General features: G+C 46.5%; 1 protein-coding gene across 2 annotated transcripts; it reads left to right on the forward strand.

Moving 5' to 3' along the window:
* The first annotated feature begins 5,227 nt into the window (after positions 1 to 5,227).
* Positions 5,228 to 15,360, forward strand: Klhl33 (kelch like family member 33). 2 transcript variants are annotated; one of them, XM_023704136.1, is made up of 4 exons: positions 5,228 to 6,299; positions 10,066 to 10,990; positions 11,118 to 11,285; positions 14,626 to 15,360. In XM_023704136.1, the coding sequence occupies exons 1-4, from the start codon at positions 5,588 to 5,590 to the stop codon at positions 14,723 to 14,725; spliced, it is 1,905 nt and encodes a 634-aa protein (XP_023559904.1). In that variant the 5' UTR covers positions 5,228 to 5,587; the 3' UTR covers positions 14,726 to 15,360. The 2 variants fall into 2 exon arrangements, with proteins under 2 accessions (XP_023559904.1, XP_004644063.2); XM_004644006.2 differs by lacking the exon at positions 14,626 to 15,360 and adding an exon at positions 11,382 to 12,066.
* The last annotated feature ends 212 nt before the right edge of the window (positions 15,361 to 15,572 follow it).

Here is a 15,572-nt window from a genome sequence, read left to right on the forward strand (position 1 = left end):
AAAAAATTGTTTTAATCATTTATCTGGTACAGGGTCTCGCTACACAGCTTGGACTCATAGTAATCCTCTTGTCTCATGCTTCCCAGCATTGAGATTACAGGCATGAGCCCCCATGCCTAGTTTCAGTGGCCAGCACGGTGCACTGGGGGTTCCAGGACAAGCACAGCTTGCGGTACTGGGGATCCAACTCAAGACCTTGTGCTTGCCAGCAGGCACTTACACTGCTATCTCTCCAGCCCCTTGAAAGATAAATTTTGTGGGTTACATCAATCTTGGTTGAAGATTGTTTTCTTTTAGGGCTTGAAATACCTTATTCCAAGCTTTCTTTGCTTTGAGGCTTTGTATTGAGAAATCTGTTGTGATTCTCATGGGTTTTCCTTTATGTGTTTCTTTTCTCTAGATGGCTTTTACTATTTTGTTTATGTGCTGAATTTCTGGAATCTTGATCATATAAGTTGTAGATTTATTTTGGTTATGGATATTTGGAGTTCTATATCTTTTATTTGCATGTCAAAACCTTTATCCATGTTTTGGAAATTTTCTGCCATTATTTCTGTGAAGAGATTTTTAATGGCTTTTGCACTGTGCCCAGCTTTTCATTGATTCCAGTCAGTCTTATGTTGTTTGCTTCATCCTGTAGCTGTTGGGTTGACTTTTTGCGGTTTCTTGAGGTTTTTAAGATATCTTTATTTTCCTGGTTGCTAGTTCCATTCCTGTCTTCTAAAGCTGATATTCTGTCCTTGCTGTCATGCACTCTCTTGTGTATACTTTCAGTGGAGTTTCTAATCTGCATTTTTGTTTAGATCTGCATTTTGTTTTGTTGATTCCATTTCTTATTTACATTTGGCATTCATTGGTTCCATTTTTCTGAGCTGAAATTTTCTGAGACTCACATGACTAGAGGCAGCACCTCAGGAATATCACCATAGTACTCTGTGAAGACACATGTGCCACTATGTGGTTAGGAAGATTGAACAGAAAGAGACAGGATGAGGCATCGTTATCAAGTGCCTCTATGGGACAGCTGCCCCGCTTGCCACCTTCTTCTACATACCTGCTTTTGCTTCACCTGTAGGTTTTGCTGTAAGATGTAGCCTGAAATAGGAATATTGAGAAAGATTTCAGAGCCCCTTTGATGGTGGCTGTTGGAACTGATAGAAAGCCACCAAATTTTCAAAAGCCTTTTGACTACAGAGAACCAAAATCTCAGATTAAACAGGAAGTAGGAAGTAGCATGTAAAATTTTGGTTCTCAGGAATTGACAAGTCAGGTTTCTTTACTCTTTAGGGGGATCTGGAATCTGTACACTATTTTTAATGTGGCTGATGAATGCTTCTTGCTGGTTTTATCATTTATACCTTGTCTTTGGAAAGCAAAAGATAGGGCCCCAGGTCATTCTGCACAGAAGGCAAGAAGAGAAGCCTCCTTACCAGTGGTCACACAGATGCCCAGATAGAGTGTGGCCCACATAATGGCAAAAAGGATCTCCTTGGGAATAGCTTTAGCGAGGTCCTGAGAATAGACATTGAATTAGTGATGAACAGAAGAGAGGGGCAGCAAAGAGCATACACCATACCTGGACAGCCTTCTCACCTTGAGATTTCCAGAAATGCTCTAGTGAGGACTCTAGTGGCTGAGGGGAAGACTGTGGAAAACATACCAAAGAAACTGCCCTCTGAACCACACCACTGTTGGGCCATGTTTGCCCAGAAAACTCTTCCTGTGTGAAAGAACAGAGAGGAATACTTCCTGTCCTCTCTTCACTAAGCCAAGATCCATATTATCCTCTACCCAGTTTAATGTCAGTGACTTAGGCAAGGCTGGAGAGAAGGGAAGCAAACTTGGGGCCTGAGTACTCTGACTGGTCTGATGGGCAACTTGGCAAGTGAGAAGTAGAATTGGAAGTCAAGGATTCTTTTTTCTGAGACATTTTCCTGGGCTAATGGGGCCTCTCCTACAAAAGGTGTGAGGGACATTCTGAAATATTTAATCCTTTTAATACATCTTTCAGCCCAGTTCCTTGGTACCTAAAGAAACCAGTGGCTTATTCACTGGAGTTTGGCTGGATGAGTGTACATAGCACAGAGTTGACAAAAGTGTTGAGGATCAAGAAGACGATAACTTGGGTCTGAAATATGGGTGACAAAAAGACAAAGGGGAAATGTGAGAGGGCGGGAAAGAGGTAACTATTTCAAGTCTCAATTCTCTGTCTCATTTCAGTGCTCCTCTTAGCCCTCTCCTTCCTGTTCCCACTGACATAAAGGAGTCCCAGCCAAATGGGCATCCTTTTCTTCCAGCTGCAAAGCATTCCTGTACATGCCAGAGGTGGATCTTAAAATTGTAGACCGTTGAGAGCAATACATGTGATTTCTCATCTGTTATCTTCCCCTGTTAGTCTTGCCTGGTGCTCATCCCACCAGGTCCTCAGAATAAAGTCTCTTACCTTTATTCTTGAGCAGGGGTGTGGAGCCTTACCGAACAAAACTGTAACTTCAGGTTGCTTTCCATGGAAATCTGTTACATCAGCTCTTTCCATATTAAGCTGGGCCTTTTCAGGTAAGAGCTGCTACCCCCAACCCATCCCACATCTTTCCCCATTGTTGTTTGTTCAAGTACCACCATCCCTTCAGGTTCCTTATCCCCACTTCAGTTTTCTGGCAGCTTCCTTGGATTCCCACTATATGCTGGCCAGTGCCACACCGAGAAAGATAGTCAGTGACAACATATCCACCACCTGCTTCTCATCTCCTGGACCCATGTCCAGCAGTTGCATTGTGGTCCTAGAACAAAACACGCATTATGGAGTCCTCCTTGGCTGATTTGATATCACCATGTGACTTGAAGTGATTTGCTAAAGCTGGAGCTACAATGCAGGGTTAGACCTTCCAAGGTCAGCAAACTTGAAAAAGCACAAAAAGAAAAAGGACTGTCAGCACTGCCTACCCTACTCAGAGCCAATCCAAGACGATCTCTGCAAAGACCACTGTGTATGTTTGTAGCCACATCTGTGATTTTGGCAGAGGCAAAGATGGTCCCCATGGAACTGCCAACCTCTGGATCCAGGCACTGTGAGATGAAATAAAGGCTAGCTGGGAGGAGAGGAAGAAGGAACTAGTCTGATCTCATGAGTTCTTCAAGGACTGGACACCCCAAGAAATAATAGTTTGCAGCAAATTCATCAGCCTTGACTTTGCCATTGATGGAGATGACTGAGATGGACAAGGCAGTTATAGTAGTGACAGGCCAAGAGCGGGGTAATGTGCCTTGTGAGACCTGGGGTGGAATAAAAATTAATTTATTCAGGCCTTGTCCCCTAAATGCCTTGCTACCACCAAGGAAAGCTCTGAACTCACCTATCCCTATCTGAGCAGTAATCCAAGGCAGCTGCAGGTGGTGCAGCATATACCATGTCTGTGGAGCAGTATGGTGAGGGAGGGGGGTTTCCAGCACACACCATACCTCCCCCAGTCTTTACCCTTTCATAAGAGATACTCTCCAGGATTACTGGAATAAAATTCCCTTTCACCCATTTAGATTCCCAAGCTCTGGGAACCCTGAGCTCTAGACCATTACCATGACTCCCAAGACCTGACCAAAGCACCCTGGGGCCTTGCCCATCCTGGCCCAAGAACTCTCTGGATTATCTTAGGCATGTAGTGTGGCACAGGTGGAAGTCAAGCCATCCCAAAACAGCACGGACTGATGGAAATGCTACATGCCTTCTCTAGTCACCATGTCTTCAACCAGGAGGATTGCTTAGGGAAGCGCAGTCAAGCCCAGAACTCTAGTGGGGAGTACAAGCTGACACAGAGAACAGATACGGTATCTTACCTTTGGGAGTCAGCATGTGTTTTACCATGGTGGAGCCATGCAGACCCTCTGGCTACAGTGGAGCTGTCCTGGGCAATGGAGTTGTCATAGAGTTCATAGTAATGTCCAATGTCCTTGTCCTGGGTGATGGCAGGCAGAGGTTGACTAATGCTGTCTCTAAATTACAGTTCCTCTACTTTCTGGTGGGGGTTCAAGATGCTGGCTCCACTGTCTCACTTCAGGAAAATCTTGAGAGTAGTCTGAAACATCTGAGCAAGAGGAGAGATGGAAAATGGTCATTATCTCTCCATGGTCTGCCCCTCATACCATTTTGAGGAGTGTGGTCCTAGGCAGGTTCACCCAGGCCATGCTACCAATTTGGCCAGGATACCCAAGTTGTAAGTGGGGAAACAGCTCCTGAAGCATGTGTTGTTGTGTAGTTCAACTCTGCCTTCTTACCCCACACCTGTAAAAGCTCACTTACCTTCATTTTAAGGAACAAGCATGTTTCTCCTCCATTAAGTCTGCTTAATTTTTAGCCTATCTAGCCTGGAGCAGCCTTTTATAGGCCAAGGAATCTGCCCCTAGCAGCCTTTGACCAGTCTTACCTCTTCCAGAGAAGGGAGGGGAGGCATGTTGGTACCCTCCTCCCTAAATCCTTTTCCCCTGGATGACACCCAGAACAGCCTTGCTTTTGAGGTTTACCTAATAGGTTACCCTATTTTGGGGTTTCCACCAGGCATTAGGTCTCAGGATGAGAAAGGAGATATTCTGGGCAGACGATATGGTTATTGGTGTTCTGCCTCAAGTACGCACTCCTAGCCTGTCTAGTATAAGACTCTGGTCTCCAGTGCAGGGGAAGTTGACCACGCATTCCACTGGCTGCTCCTCATCCCAGTAGGCCAGGTTAAATTCCCCTGGATTTTTCCAAAGGTAGAGTTGATTTCTGTGTACCTTGAGACAGAAAGCCTTGGCCAGATCAGTCACCTAGGGCAGCTCTACCCTCTGCTCCATTAACCTTTTCTGTTTGTCATGGATAGGCCTGGGGTGTTTGCTTTTGTTTGTCATGGATAGGCCTGGGGTGTTTGCTTTTTACATCAGTGTTTGCTGCAAGGTCCCAGCTTTATGATGCACAGAAAAGTCAGGGTTAAAGAACTGATGCAAAACACACACCTCACTCATCTACCTCTGAGTGGTCCAGACTCCAGCCCCTGCCTTCCACCCGCGATACACTGTGATAAACAGTCCTGTCTTGGCTCCCTCCACCCTGAATTTCCCTCATTCAGCACCCCAGGGGAAGGAGGGAAAGTCATCCCAGGACGCGTTGCAAGGTATTGGGTGTCAGAGTTTGGGCATCGGGAGCACAGTGTTTAGCTCTCCAGTCCCAGCTATAATTAGCCAGGTGGGGCCACTGACTGGGCTGGGAACATGAATTTGGTCTGCACAGCCCAGTCCCAAGCAAAGCAAGCAACCCACAGAGCCAGCAGAAGGCTACTGTTTTGTAAGCCGTGACTAAAGATGGGAGGGGTCTGGCCCTAGGGTGCTGGATGTCTACACACACCTCGCATGCTTTGCTGAGCCCAAAGAACCCAGTAGCTGGCACTGTATGGCCTACCACTCCAGTCTTGGGACACAGCTTTGAGGTGGGGGTAGGAGACTGGAAGAGGGAGGGACTGGCTGTTCCAAGATCTGAAGACATAGTTCCTCTGACCTTCCTGGGCACACTAAGACACCCTTCTCTTGCCTGCTCGCCTGCAGTAATCAGAGAAACTGGGCCATGAGTGTCTGTGAGGCCACACATCACCACTCCAGCCGGGAGTGTGTCCCCTTTCCGGTCCAGAAGGACGGCCTAGGACTCCCTGTGCCTGCTGCTTTCCTTTCCTTTCCTCTGGAAGAGCCTGGCTTCAGACCCCTGGTCCCAGGAACCCTTTCCTCTCCAGTTGCCTCCCTAGAGGAAGAGGAGGAAGAGGATGAGAACTTTGCAGGCCCTCCTGAGGAGCCTGAGGGGCTTTACAGCGAGGAGCACTCGAGCCAGTTCTTTGCCGAAGCACGGCGGCTGTGGGAGCAGAGGCTGCTGCTGGACGAAGAGGTGTCAGTCGGTGCGCGGGTTTATGGAGTGCATCGAGTCATCTTGGCGGCAGTCAGCAGCCTCTTCCGTGGCAGGCTGCTGGGTGGCGGGGGCTCGAGAGGTGGCCTCAGCCTGGATGTGGCCCCTGGGGGCTGGGAGGCCGTGCTGACCTTCGCCTACAAGGGTGTACTGGGCCCCGCCTCGCAAGGGGATGTGGTGGCTGCAGCGGAGGCCCTGGGAGCGCCCCGGGTGAAGGCTGCAGCCCAGCGGAGGTGCGAGGTCCCTGGAAACACCAAGGAAAATGAAAAGCCGCCCAGCCAGGCGGAGGAGCTGAGGGAAAACCTGCGCAGCATCGAGCGACTCTACCGAGAGGGTGTTGGGTGTGACCTAGAGCTGGAGGCAGAAGGCTACCGGCTGCAGGGTGAGGCTCTATGCGGTATTACTTGAGTGTAAGCACGTATGCTACCCAAACGGTGTGTGCAAACAGCTGGTGCTCTGAACACTGCCAGCCAGAGCTGCTGCATTTGGTCTGCTCTAGCCCCACTGAGCTGCGCATGCACAACTCTGTATTTTGTTTTGTTTTGTTTTGTTTTTCTTGTCTCCCGAGTGCTGAGAAGCTTAAACTGATTCTGTGGCCTCTGTTTTGTTTTGTTTTTTTCCAGCATGGTATTAAGGGATTTCCAGCCAGTTGGCTGGAGCCAAGGGCACCATTAATGGCACTACAACAAGCAAAAAGTGATTGACTCAAGCAGATTAACCAAAAGCTCCTGGCATTTTCTATTCAGTATGTCAGAAGGCAGAGAAACAGGATGGAAAGCTCAGTGCCTTTCACCTTTCACCTCCATGTATTGGACACAATAGTAGACTTGTGGGTTGTGGAGCTAGCAAGCAGGGTCTGGTACATTTTGCCAGAATCTTAATGCTTCTTAGCCAGGCCCATTGAAGTTAACTGGACATCACCAGGAGGATTACAGTTGAATACGTTGATTTTTATTCAGATCCTACTGTGCTCTGAGGAACCAGAAATTTTTACATGTGCCTCTCTTCTCAATGGAGACTAGTGAGGTAGATACTGCTTATTCTAGGTCCAGATAATAAACATTAAAGTCAGGGGTCTGAACAGGTTAGAACCAGGACACACACTCCACCACATTAGTCCTGTCTGCTTACTGTATGCCCAGCATTGCCTCCTATGAAGTTATTCCAAGACACATAGGACGTAGAAAATGGAGTCAAAATGCAGCCCAGGAAAGTGTAAATTTACAAGGGATTGGTTTAGTGGCTAGTTCAGGTTTTTTTGTTTGTTTGTTTGTTTGTCTTTGTCTTTTTTTTTGGCAGAACTGGGGCTTGAACTCAGGCCCTTGTGCTTGCCAGGGAAGCACTTATTCTACTGAGCCATCTCCCCGGCCCTGGCTAGTTGTTTTTATACTTTGCTAATGAATAAATCAGACTTCAAGACATGTCTAAAGTCACATAGTTACTGCTCATTAGAAGAATGACTGGGTCCTAATGGTTTCTGCAACTCCCAGGAGAAAATAAATGGCGCCAGAAATCTTTATTATTATTTTTGATAGCACTAGATGGAAGGGGGCATTTGACATTTCGTAATTATAAAGTTGTCACTCAGCTTTGGAATTTAAACACAACCATAGGGGATGGTGATGAATAACAGGTGAATGCAAGCGGTTGTGATCCCTTCCCCAGCTGGCGCAGATCTATAAGGTGATATATGGAAGTGGAGATGGCTTAGCTTATTTTCAGGAATATAGATTTTTCCAGACAATATATAATAAAAAGCTATCAAAGATTTTTGTTACTTGGGAAGCCACAAGCCACTTACTGCTTAAAAAGCCAACAGAAGTCATATGAACACCAGTTACCCATTGAGAGAGGCAGAGATGTTGCAAGTGGTCAGTGCAGCTTGAATGTGTAAACCTCAGTGAGCATTTGACTCTCTGTGACCTGCTTGGTTGGACTTCTAGCAATATTTTCTCTGTATTATGAAGCATTTCAAGCACATAGTAAAATGAAGAGAATAGCCTGACAGGTATTTACTTGTCACCCAGGCTAAACAACTAACATTTTACTATTTATTTCTTTTATTGTTTTATAAAGATTATGACATTTCCTTCATAAATTTTCTGATAAGGCAGTCAAACATGGTGGTGCATGTCATATATGTAATGCTCGCATTGAGGAGGCTGAGGCAGGAAGACTGGGAGTTAGATCTTAGTCTGGGCTACATAGTGAGTTCAAGGCCATCTTGAACAAAAATGAAGGACCTTTGGGTTGGAGATGTGGCTCAGGGTGTGTGTGTGTGTGTGCGCGTGCGCGTGTGCACGTGTGTGCGTCTGTCTAACAGGTGCTAAAGCCCAAATTCCATCCCTAGCATTGCAAAAAAAAATTTTTTTTTGTATATCCATGATATGTTTTTTATGTCCAACAAAATTAACTTTTCTTTTTACCAGTTCGGTCCACCCTGAGGGCAAGGTTGGGGCAGCGTGTGGTGCTGGGGATCAAACCGCGGTCCCCTGTGCCCATCTAAGTTTACCTACACAGGCGCTTTAAACCACTGAGCTATCTCACCAGCCCCAACAATTCTTTAATAAATATCATTGATCCACATTTCTATTTCCCAAGTTCAAAAATATCTTTTAGAGCTGGTTTGTTTAAGGATTATACTGTAATCACTTGTATGCTTCTTAAGTCTAGTTCAATGCTCTCTCCATTTCATGACTTGACTTACTGAAGAGACAAGATTGGTTATCCTATAAAATATTTCATTTCCTGGATTTCTGTTTCTTTCCTTATAATTTTGTTTAGTTAGTTCCTTTATCTTCTCAAAGTCCTGCAAACTTGACTTCAGATTAATGAGATTAGACTAAATAGTTCATCCAGAATGTTCCATAGATGCTGCTGAGTACTTCAGATGGAGTTACTGTAGGCAATATATAAGTTCTGTTTAACAATGTTTCGGGGGCCCAGCCCTAGCTCAGTTCTTGGGCTGGTGAGATGGCTCAGTGGTCTAAAGCACCTACTTAGAACAAGCTTAGCAGAGCACAGGGACCCCGGTTCAATCCCCCAGCACCACATGCCAGCCAGCCCCGCCCCCTGGTGGGCTGAGCTGGCCACACACACACACACACACAAACACACACATACACACACATACACATAAATAAATAAAATTAAAAAAAAATTTTTTTTAAAACAAACAATGTTTGTTAATGGACAGTTTTGCTGTAGTAAGTGCCCTGCAGGTAACCAAGATATTGGTACAAAAGCACATTTGTTCCAGTTTGTCATCAGTGGCAGTGGATGGTTTTGAACTGCCTAAGTAGCCACTGCATTGAAGAGGAAATAAATCACATCCTTTCTTTGGGACTCAGTTTTCTTACCTTAAAAGTAATAACTGAACTAGATGATTTTGAAAGTTGAAGGTTTTTTAAAAATATATATTTGGTACAGGGTCTTACTGCACAGCTTGGACTCTCAGTGATCCTCCTGCTTTCAGCCTCCTCAGCACTGGGATTATAGGTGTGCACCATCACCCCAGTACAGAGTAGCCCACTCAGCACGCCCAGGGGCAGGGCCAGCACAGCATGTGGTTCAGGGGATAGAACACAGTCTCTGTGCTTGCCTAACGAGGCGTTAGATGGCTGAGCTACCTTCCTGGCCCCTGCACATTGATTTTTCTAGTTTATTTTGTGCTGCTTTTTCATAAAGATGCTATCTCAAGCATCTTCTCAATTTGATCCATTGAGGCACTTTTTCTACTAGGTCTGGTGGTTCACGCCTATAGTTCCAGCCCTTGGGAGGCAGAGGCATAAGAATCTCAGTGAGTTCAAGGCCAGCCTAGACTACACAGTGAGACCCTGTCTCAAAAAACCAACCCTCCCAACTACCCCCCCAAAAAAAACCCTACTTACTCAAACTGACCTGAACTCAAAAAACTAAAGCATATTCACTAACATGGGAATCATTTGGGGTGCTTCAGAATACTAGCATACACATTCCTACTAAATCAGAACACTTGGGGTGGGCCCCTGAAAGCTGCACTCTACACGTACTCCATGATTTCTCAGTGCACACAGCAGCTTCACTGTGCCCTTGGGTGTTTGGTCCAAGATTGAGATTGCATAGCAGGGTTGCCACACTGTGGGTCTTCCTCTGTTTCTTTCTTGCAGTGCACCGAGCAGCCCTGGCCTGTGGCAGTGAGTTCTTTGGGGCCATGCTCCTGAGTGGAATGAGGGAATCCCAAGGCTCAGAGGTATCTCTACGTACCATGTCTTCCCAGGACCTGCAACTCCTTGTCTCTTTTGCCTACTCTGGGGTAGTGAGGGCGAAGTGGCCAGGACTTCTGAGAGCTGCCCAGGCTGCTCTGCAGTACCAAAGTTCTTCCTGCCTGGATCTGTGTCAGAAAGCTTTGGTGCGAGGCCTCAACCCTGCCCGTTGCCTGGCCTTATTCGCCATAGCTGAAGCCCCTGGTTTGGAGAGGCTCTGGAGTAAAGCTCGTCACTACCTCCTTAGTCACCTGCCTGCTGTGGCTTTGTGCCCTGCTTTCCCTTCCTTACCAGCTGCCTACCTGGCTGAGCTCCTGGATAGTGATGAACTTCATGTACAGGAGGAATTTGAGGCCTTCATGGCTGCACGGTGTTGGCTAGCTGCCAACCCTGAGACACAGGAGTCCGAGGCCAAGGCCTTGCTACGCTGTGTCCGCTTTGGCCGTATGTCTACCAGAGAGCTGAGAAAAGTGCGGGCAGCTGGGCTCCCCTCATCGTTGCCCCCAGACTTGCTGTACCAGCTGATGGTGGAGGCTGAGGTTCCAGGTCAAGAGAGGTGGAGAAAACCTGACCAGGCACTGGTGGTGATTGGTGGGGACGAGCTCAGACCTGACATGGCCCGAAGACAGACTTCTCAAAAAGTGTGGTGGGCCAGGGCCTTCCACTGTGGCATGGGACTGGTACGAACTGTGGAGTGGGGACAGCTGCCTGCTCTGCCTGCCCCCGGGCGCTTCCGGCATGGGGCTGCAAGCCTGGCAGGAAGTGAACTCTATGTGTGTGGGGGTCAGGATTTCTACAGCCACTCCAACACTCTGGCTTCAACTCTCAGGTATGAGCCTCTCAGAATGGGCAGGGTATGGCAGGTCCCAAAGTGGGCATGTGAGAGAAATTGATGACCCAAACAACCACAAGATCCCAGAGTCAGTCTTCCCATTTCTTTTTTTACTGTGTTCCAGGTGGGGCCCCAGTCAAGAGGACTGGGAAGAGATGGCATCTTTGTGCCAGGCTCGGAGTCTGTTCCCTCTAGTGGCATTGAATGGACAACTTTATGCCTTAGGTGGACGATATAATGGTGTTGCCCTTAACTCTGTAGAGACCTACGATCCTGAGCTCAATGCCTGGAGGTAAGTGGGAAAGGTTACATTCAGGGAAAAACTACGCTTTGGATAGAAAGAGCTGAAAATGGCAGTTGTCTGACCTTGTGTCCTGTTCTGCCTTAGGTCAGCACCTGCGCTTCCAGCCCCATGTTTTGCCCACGCAGCTGCCATCTTGGAAGGCCGATTGTACCTGAGTGGTGGTTGTAGTGGAGCTGGCCAGTACCTGGCCTCATTGCTGCACTATGACCCCAAACTTGAGAAGCCAGAAACACTTTTGAGTCCAATGGGCATACCTCGGGCTGGCCATATCATGGCTGCTCTGGGTGGGCGGTTGTATGTGGCAGGTGGGTTAGGTGAGATAGGGGACCTGTTGAGCTTTGAGGCCTATGAACCAAGGACTGATAGCTGGACTCACTTAGCACCTCTGCCATCCCCCCATGTGGGTGCTGCAAGTGCTGTGCTGCAGGGAGAGTTACTGGTGATAGGGGGCTATAGCCACTGTACCTATGCTCTCTCCCACCTTATCCATGCCTACTCTCCTGGGCTGGGCCGATGGTTGTGCCTGGGGACTTTGCCAAGGCCACGGGCTGAGATGCCTGCATGTATCTTGACGCTGCCCACAGTGCAGCATACAGCTTTGGTTGCCACCCTGCATGAAACCAAACCTGCTGGGTGACAGAGGAGTAGCGGTGTATGGGGAGAGGAGAGATGAAATATGAAAAACAGAGATTATGAAAGAGCAATTACTATTGTTTTTTTAAAAACATTTATTTATTTGGTGCAGGGTCTTGCTACACAGCTCAGACTGGTAGTGATCCTCCTGTGTCAGCCTCCCCAGTGCTGGGATTACAGGCATGTGCAACCACTCCCAGTTCTAGTGGCTACTTGGCATGAAGCCAGTGTGGCATGTAGTACCAGGAATCAAACCTAGGCCTTTGCACTTACCAGGTAGGCATGTAGACTGCTGAGCTATCTCTCCAGCCTGAGAAATTACTATTCTTGATAGTATTTTTATGCAGTGCTAGTCAGCATACAAACTGCTTTTGTATATATGATATCCATGGAGGGAAAGTGATTCCAGAACTCCTGGGCAAAGAGCTTTGGGGAAGGAGAGGCAGCTGAATATTCAAGATTATTGTTCGATTGATTTTTTTTTTTTTTTTTTTTTCTCGGAACTGGGGATTGAACTCAGGCCCTTGTGCTTGCCAGGGAAGCGCTTATTCCACTGAGCCATCTCCCCGGCTCAACTGATTTTTGAGACAGAGTCTTACTATGCAGTTTAGGCTGGCCATGAACTCTGTAACCCATGCTGGCCTCTATCTCATTGCCTCCTTCCTCACTCTTCAAAATGCTGGGATCTCAGGTGAGGGCCACTATGCTCTGTGGCAGCTGAATAATAGGATAAGAGAAGAGGCTGAAGCAGTAGGATCACCTAGAGTTAGAGGCCAACCTGGGCTACATAGTGAGTTCAAGGCAAGTCTGAAATATGTAGCAAGACCCTGTTTAAACGAACAAATAAACAAACAAACAAACAAACAAACAAACAAAAAATAGTGACCTAGGAGCCATGTTATAAGATCTAGAGATTTGTGAGAGGAGAGGTCCATCTGGTTGGAAGAGAGTCAAGTATATCCAGTATGAAATGTCTTCTTGTGAAAAAGGAATTTCCAATGGAGTAAAAAGAAATCCCACAAATTGGGAAAATATTTTAGCTGGCTGTCCTTCATAGGACTTTTATGTAGAACATAAAAAGGATTAGAAAAAATCAGGCCTCAGAAGTTCAAAGACCCAATCCAAAAAATGAGCATCTGAGATGAATATGCACTTTTCAGATGAAGAAACACAGATGACAGACAAATATATGAAAAGATTATCCAATATGGAATGGGGATATACCTCAGTGATAAGAGTATCTGCTTGGCATTTATGAGCATCTGGATTCAATCCATGGTACATATAAACACATACACACACACACACACACACACACACACACACACACACACACACAAATAGAAGCTCTAATAGCCAAAGCTTAGGGATCTGAGAGGACAGTTGGAAAAGTATTTTTTTTTTTTTTTTTTCCGGAACCAGGGATTGAACTCAGGCCCTTGCGCTTGCCAGGGAAGCGCTTATTCCACTGAGCCATCTTCCTGACCCTGGAAAAGTGTTTTAAGCCATGGATCATAGAGAAAAATACAAGCCACTTGTATTCTAATCCATGGCGGTGCAGTGCATGTTTGAAATCCCAGCCACTCCAGATGCTGAGGCATCACAAGTTTGAGGCTAGCTTGTGCAATTTTGTGAGACCTTGTCTCAAAATGAAATGAAAAGAGGCTGGGGGCATAAGTGAGTGGTAGAGCACTTTCCTGAAATGTTCAACACCCTGGGTTCTTCAAACCTTAGCACTGAAAGGGAGGAGGAGAGGAAAGGAAAAAGAGTAAGGAGGGAGGGGAGAAGGAGGAGAGAGGGAGGGAGGGAGGAAAGGAAAGAAAGAATTGTGGAAAGGGCATCCACTAGTTTGAGGAATGTGGGAGGAATTGTTCATCAGTTTCTTTCCTAGCATTTATTCCTTCTTACTCCCACTGCTGGCATACCCAACTCCTCCTGGCAATGTTTTACCTTTGCTAACTTTGCTGGCACAATCTAGCATTTCTCAGCGCAGACTCCATAGGATGCCCTGGCAGCCTTTTGGTTTTCTTTCTTTTTTTTTTTTTAATTATTTATTTATTTTTATTTATTACATTTATTTATTGTGTGTGTATGTGGCCAGCTCAGCCCACCAGGGGGTGGGGCTGGCTGGCATGTGGTGCTGGGGGATTGAACCGCAGTCCCTGTGCTTTGCCAAGCTTGTTTCAAGTAGGTGCTTTAGACCACTGAGCCATCTCTCTAGCCCAAGCCTTTTGGTTTTCATCTGAGGCAGAAGTTCTTGTCACAGCAAAGGGGCATGATATGCATGATGGACCTTCAGGACAGTGAAGTGGGAGCACTGTAAGAGGGCTAAGGAGGACAGAGGCCAGGGAGGGAGGTGCCCAAGTGGAAAAGGAAGGACAGAAGGTCTGGAGGCTGAGGTGGAAGAAGGCAGACAACTGGGCTTCTTTCTCTTTGGATGAACTGGAGGATCAAGAGCAGTAGTGGTGTGAAGTCCCAAGGCACACTTGGAAGTAGCTGAGAGAAGAACAAAAGTTGGGAAGACTTGGACAAGCCATTTTCCATCAGTCCTTCTTCTGTTTTGTTTTTAATGCATTTCTCTTTTTCTTGCCAAGAAAGGTTGAGTAAGACACTTGCTCTCCCCCTTCCTCTCTCCTGTTCTTTCTCATGAATATTTTTCTTCTGTTTCTCACCTCTGTTCTCCTGTCTTGCCCAGTATGAGCCAGGCACTATATGAGGCCCAAGGACACACAGGTCAGAGCTCCTGGCAGAGGACACTTCATGAGATTTCCCATACAAGTACTGTGAAAGCATGAGATTACTATAAAAGCTGAGAGGATGAAGGCATGAACTCTGTTTGTGGAGCTTCCATAAGAAGAGGCAAGTAGATGTAGTTTGAACTGAACTTTCAGGGCTGCCTGGAAATGCACCAGTTTGGAGGTAGAATTGCAGCTCAGTAGTAGAATGCTTCTCAAGTATTTGTGAGATCCTGGGTTTCATCTTTAGTGTGTGTGTTTGCGCGTGCACACACGCACGTGCACACACACACACACACACACATACACACACACACAGTACAACTCCACAGTTAGAGAAGGAGGAATGCATCTTAGAAAGAAAGAAGTAATTGGGGTATGTGTGCACTGTGCCCTGCTTCTCCATAGAAGGAGAAACCAGCATTCTAGAGATTCTTGAGAGAATTCTGCTGCTGTCACCACCCTGCCCTCTTCACTAGAGTCTTCTCTGAAGACAGTGGCTTTTGCTTAAATGTGTACACTTTTCTCCAGGACTCTGCTACATCTTTTCCCTCTGATTTTCCTTTTCTGAACCCTGCCTCCCATGTTAGGCAACAAAAAGCTAAATATTCTTTCTGTAAGCTAATTTTCCTTTATTTTGTTGTTCTTGTTTCTATGTCTTTTTGAGACAGAGTTTTGCTATGTAACTCAGAGTACCCTGGACTCACGATGTAGCCCAGGATGCCCATGAACTTGCATCAATCCTCCTGCCTCAGCCTTTTTAGTGCTTAGATTACAGGTATGTACCAGCATGCTCAGCTTGTAAGCCAATTTTTTATTATCATTGTTTAAGTTTTCCATAGTCAGAAGGGTGATGATGGAGCCCCCTTACCCCAAAAATATTTGACATGTGTTTATTTTTCTTAAA

Source organism: Octodon degus, unplaced genomic scaffold, assembly GCF_000260255.1.
Source record: "Octodon degus isolate 3935 unplaced genomic scaffold, OctDeg1.0 scaffold00189, whole genome shotgun sequence".
NCBI lineage: Eukaryota > Metazoa > Chordata > Mammalia > Rodentia > Octodontidae > Octodon > Octodon degus.

Excerpts from the sequence above, each read along its gene's own strand:
- Klhl33 (XM_004644006.2), top strand. The coding sequence starts at position 5,588 with ATGAGTGTCTGTGAGGCCACACATCACCACTCCAGCCGGGAGTGTGTC. Across the intron at positions 6,300-10,065 it reads AGAAGGCTACCGGCTGCAGG|TGCACCGAGCAGCCCTGGCC; the intron begins GTGAGGCTCTAT and ends TCTTTCTTGCAG. Across the intron at positions 10,991-11,117 it reads ACTCTGGCTTCAACTCTCAG|GTGGGGCCCCAGTCAAGAGG; the intron begins GTATGAGCCTCT and ends ACTGTGTTCCAG.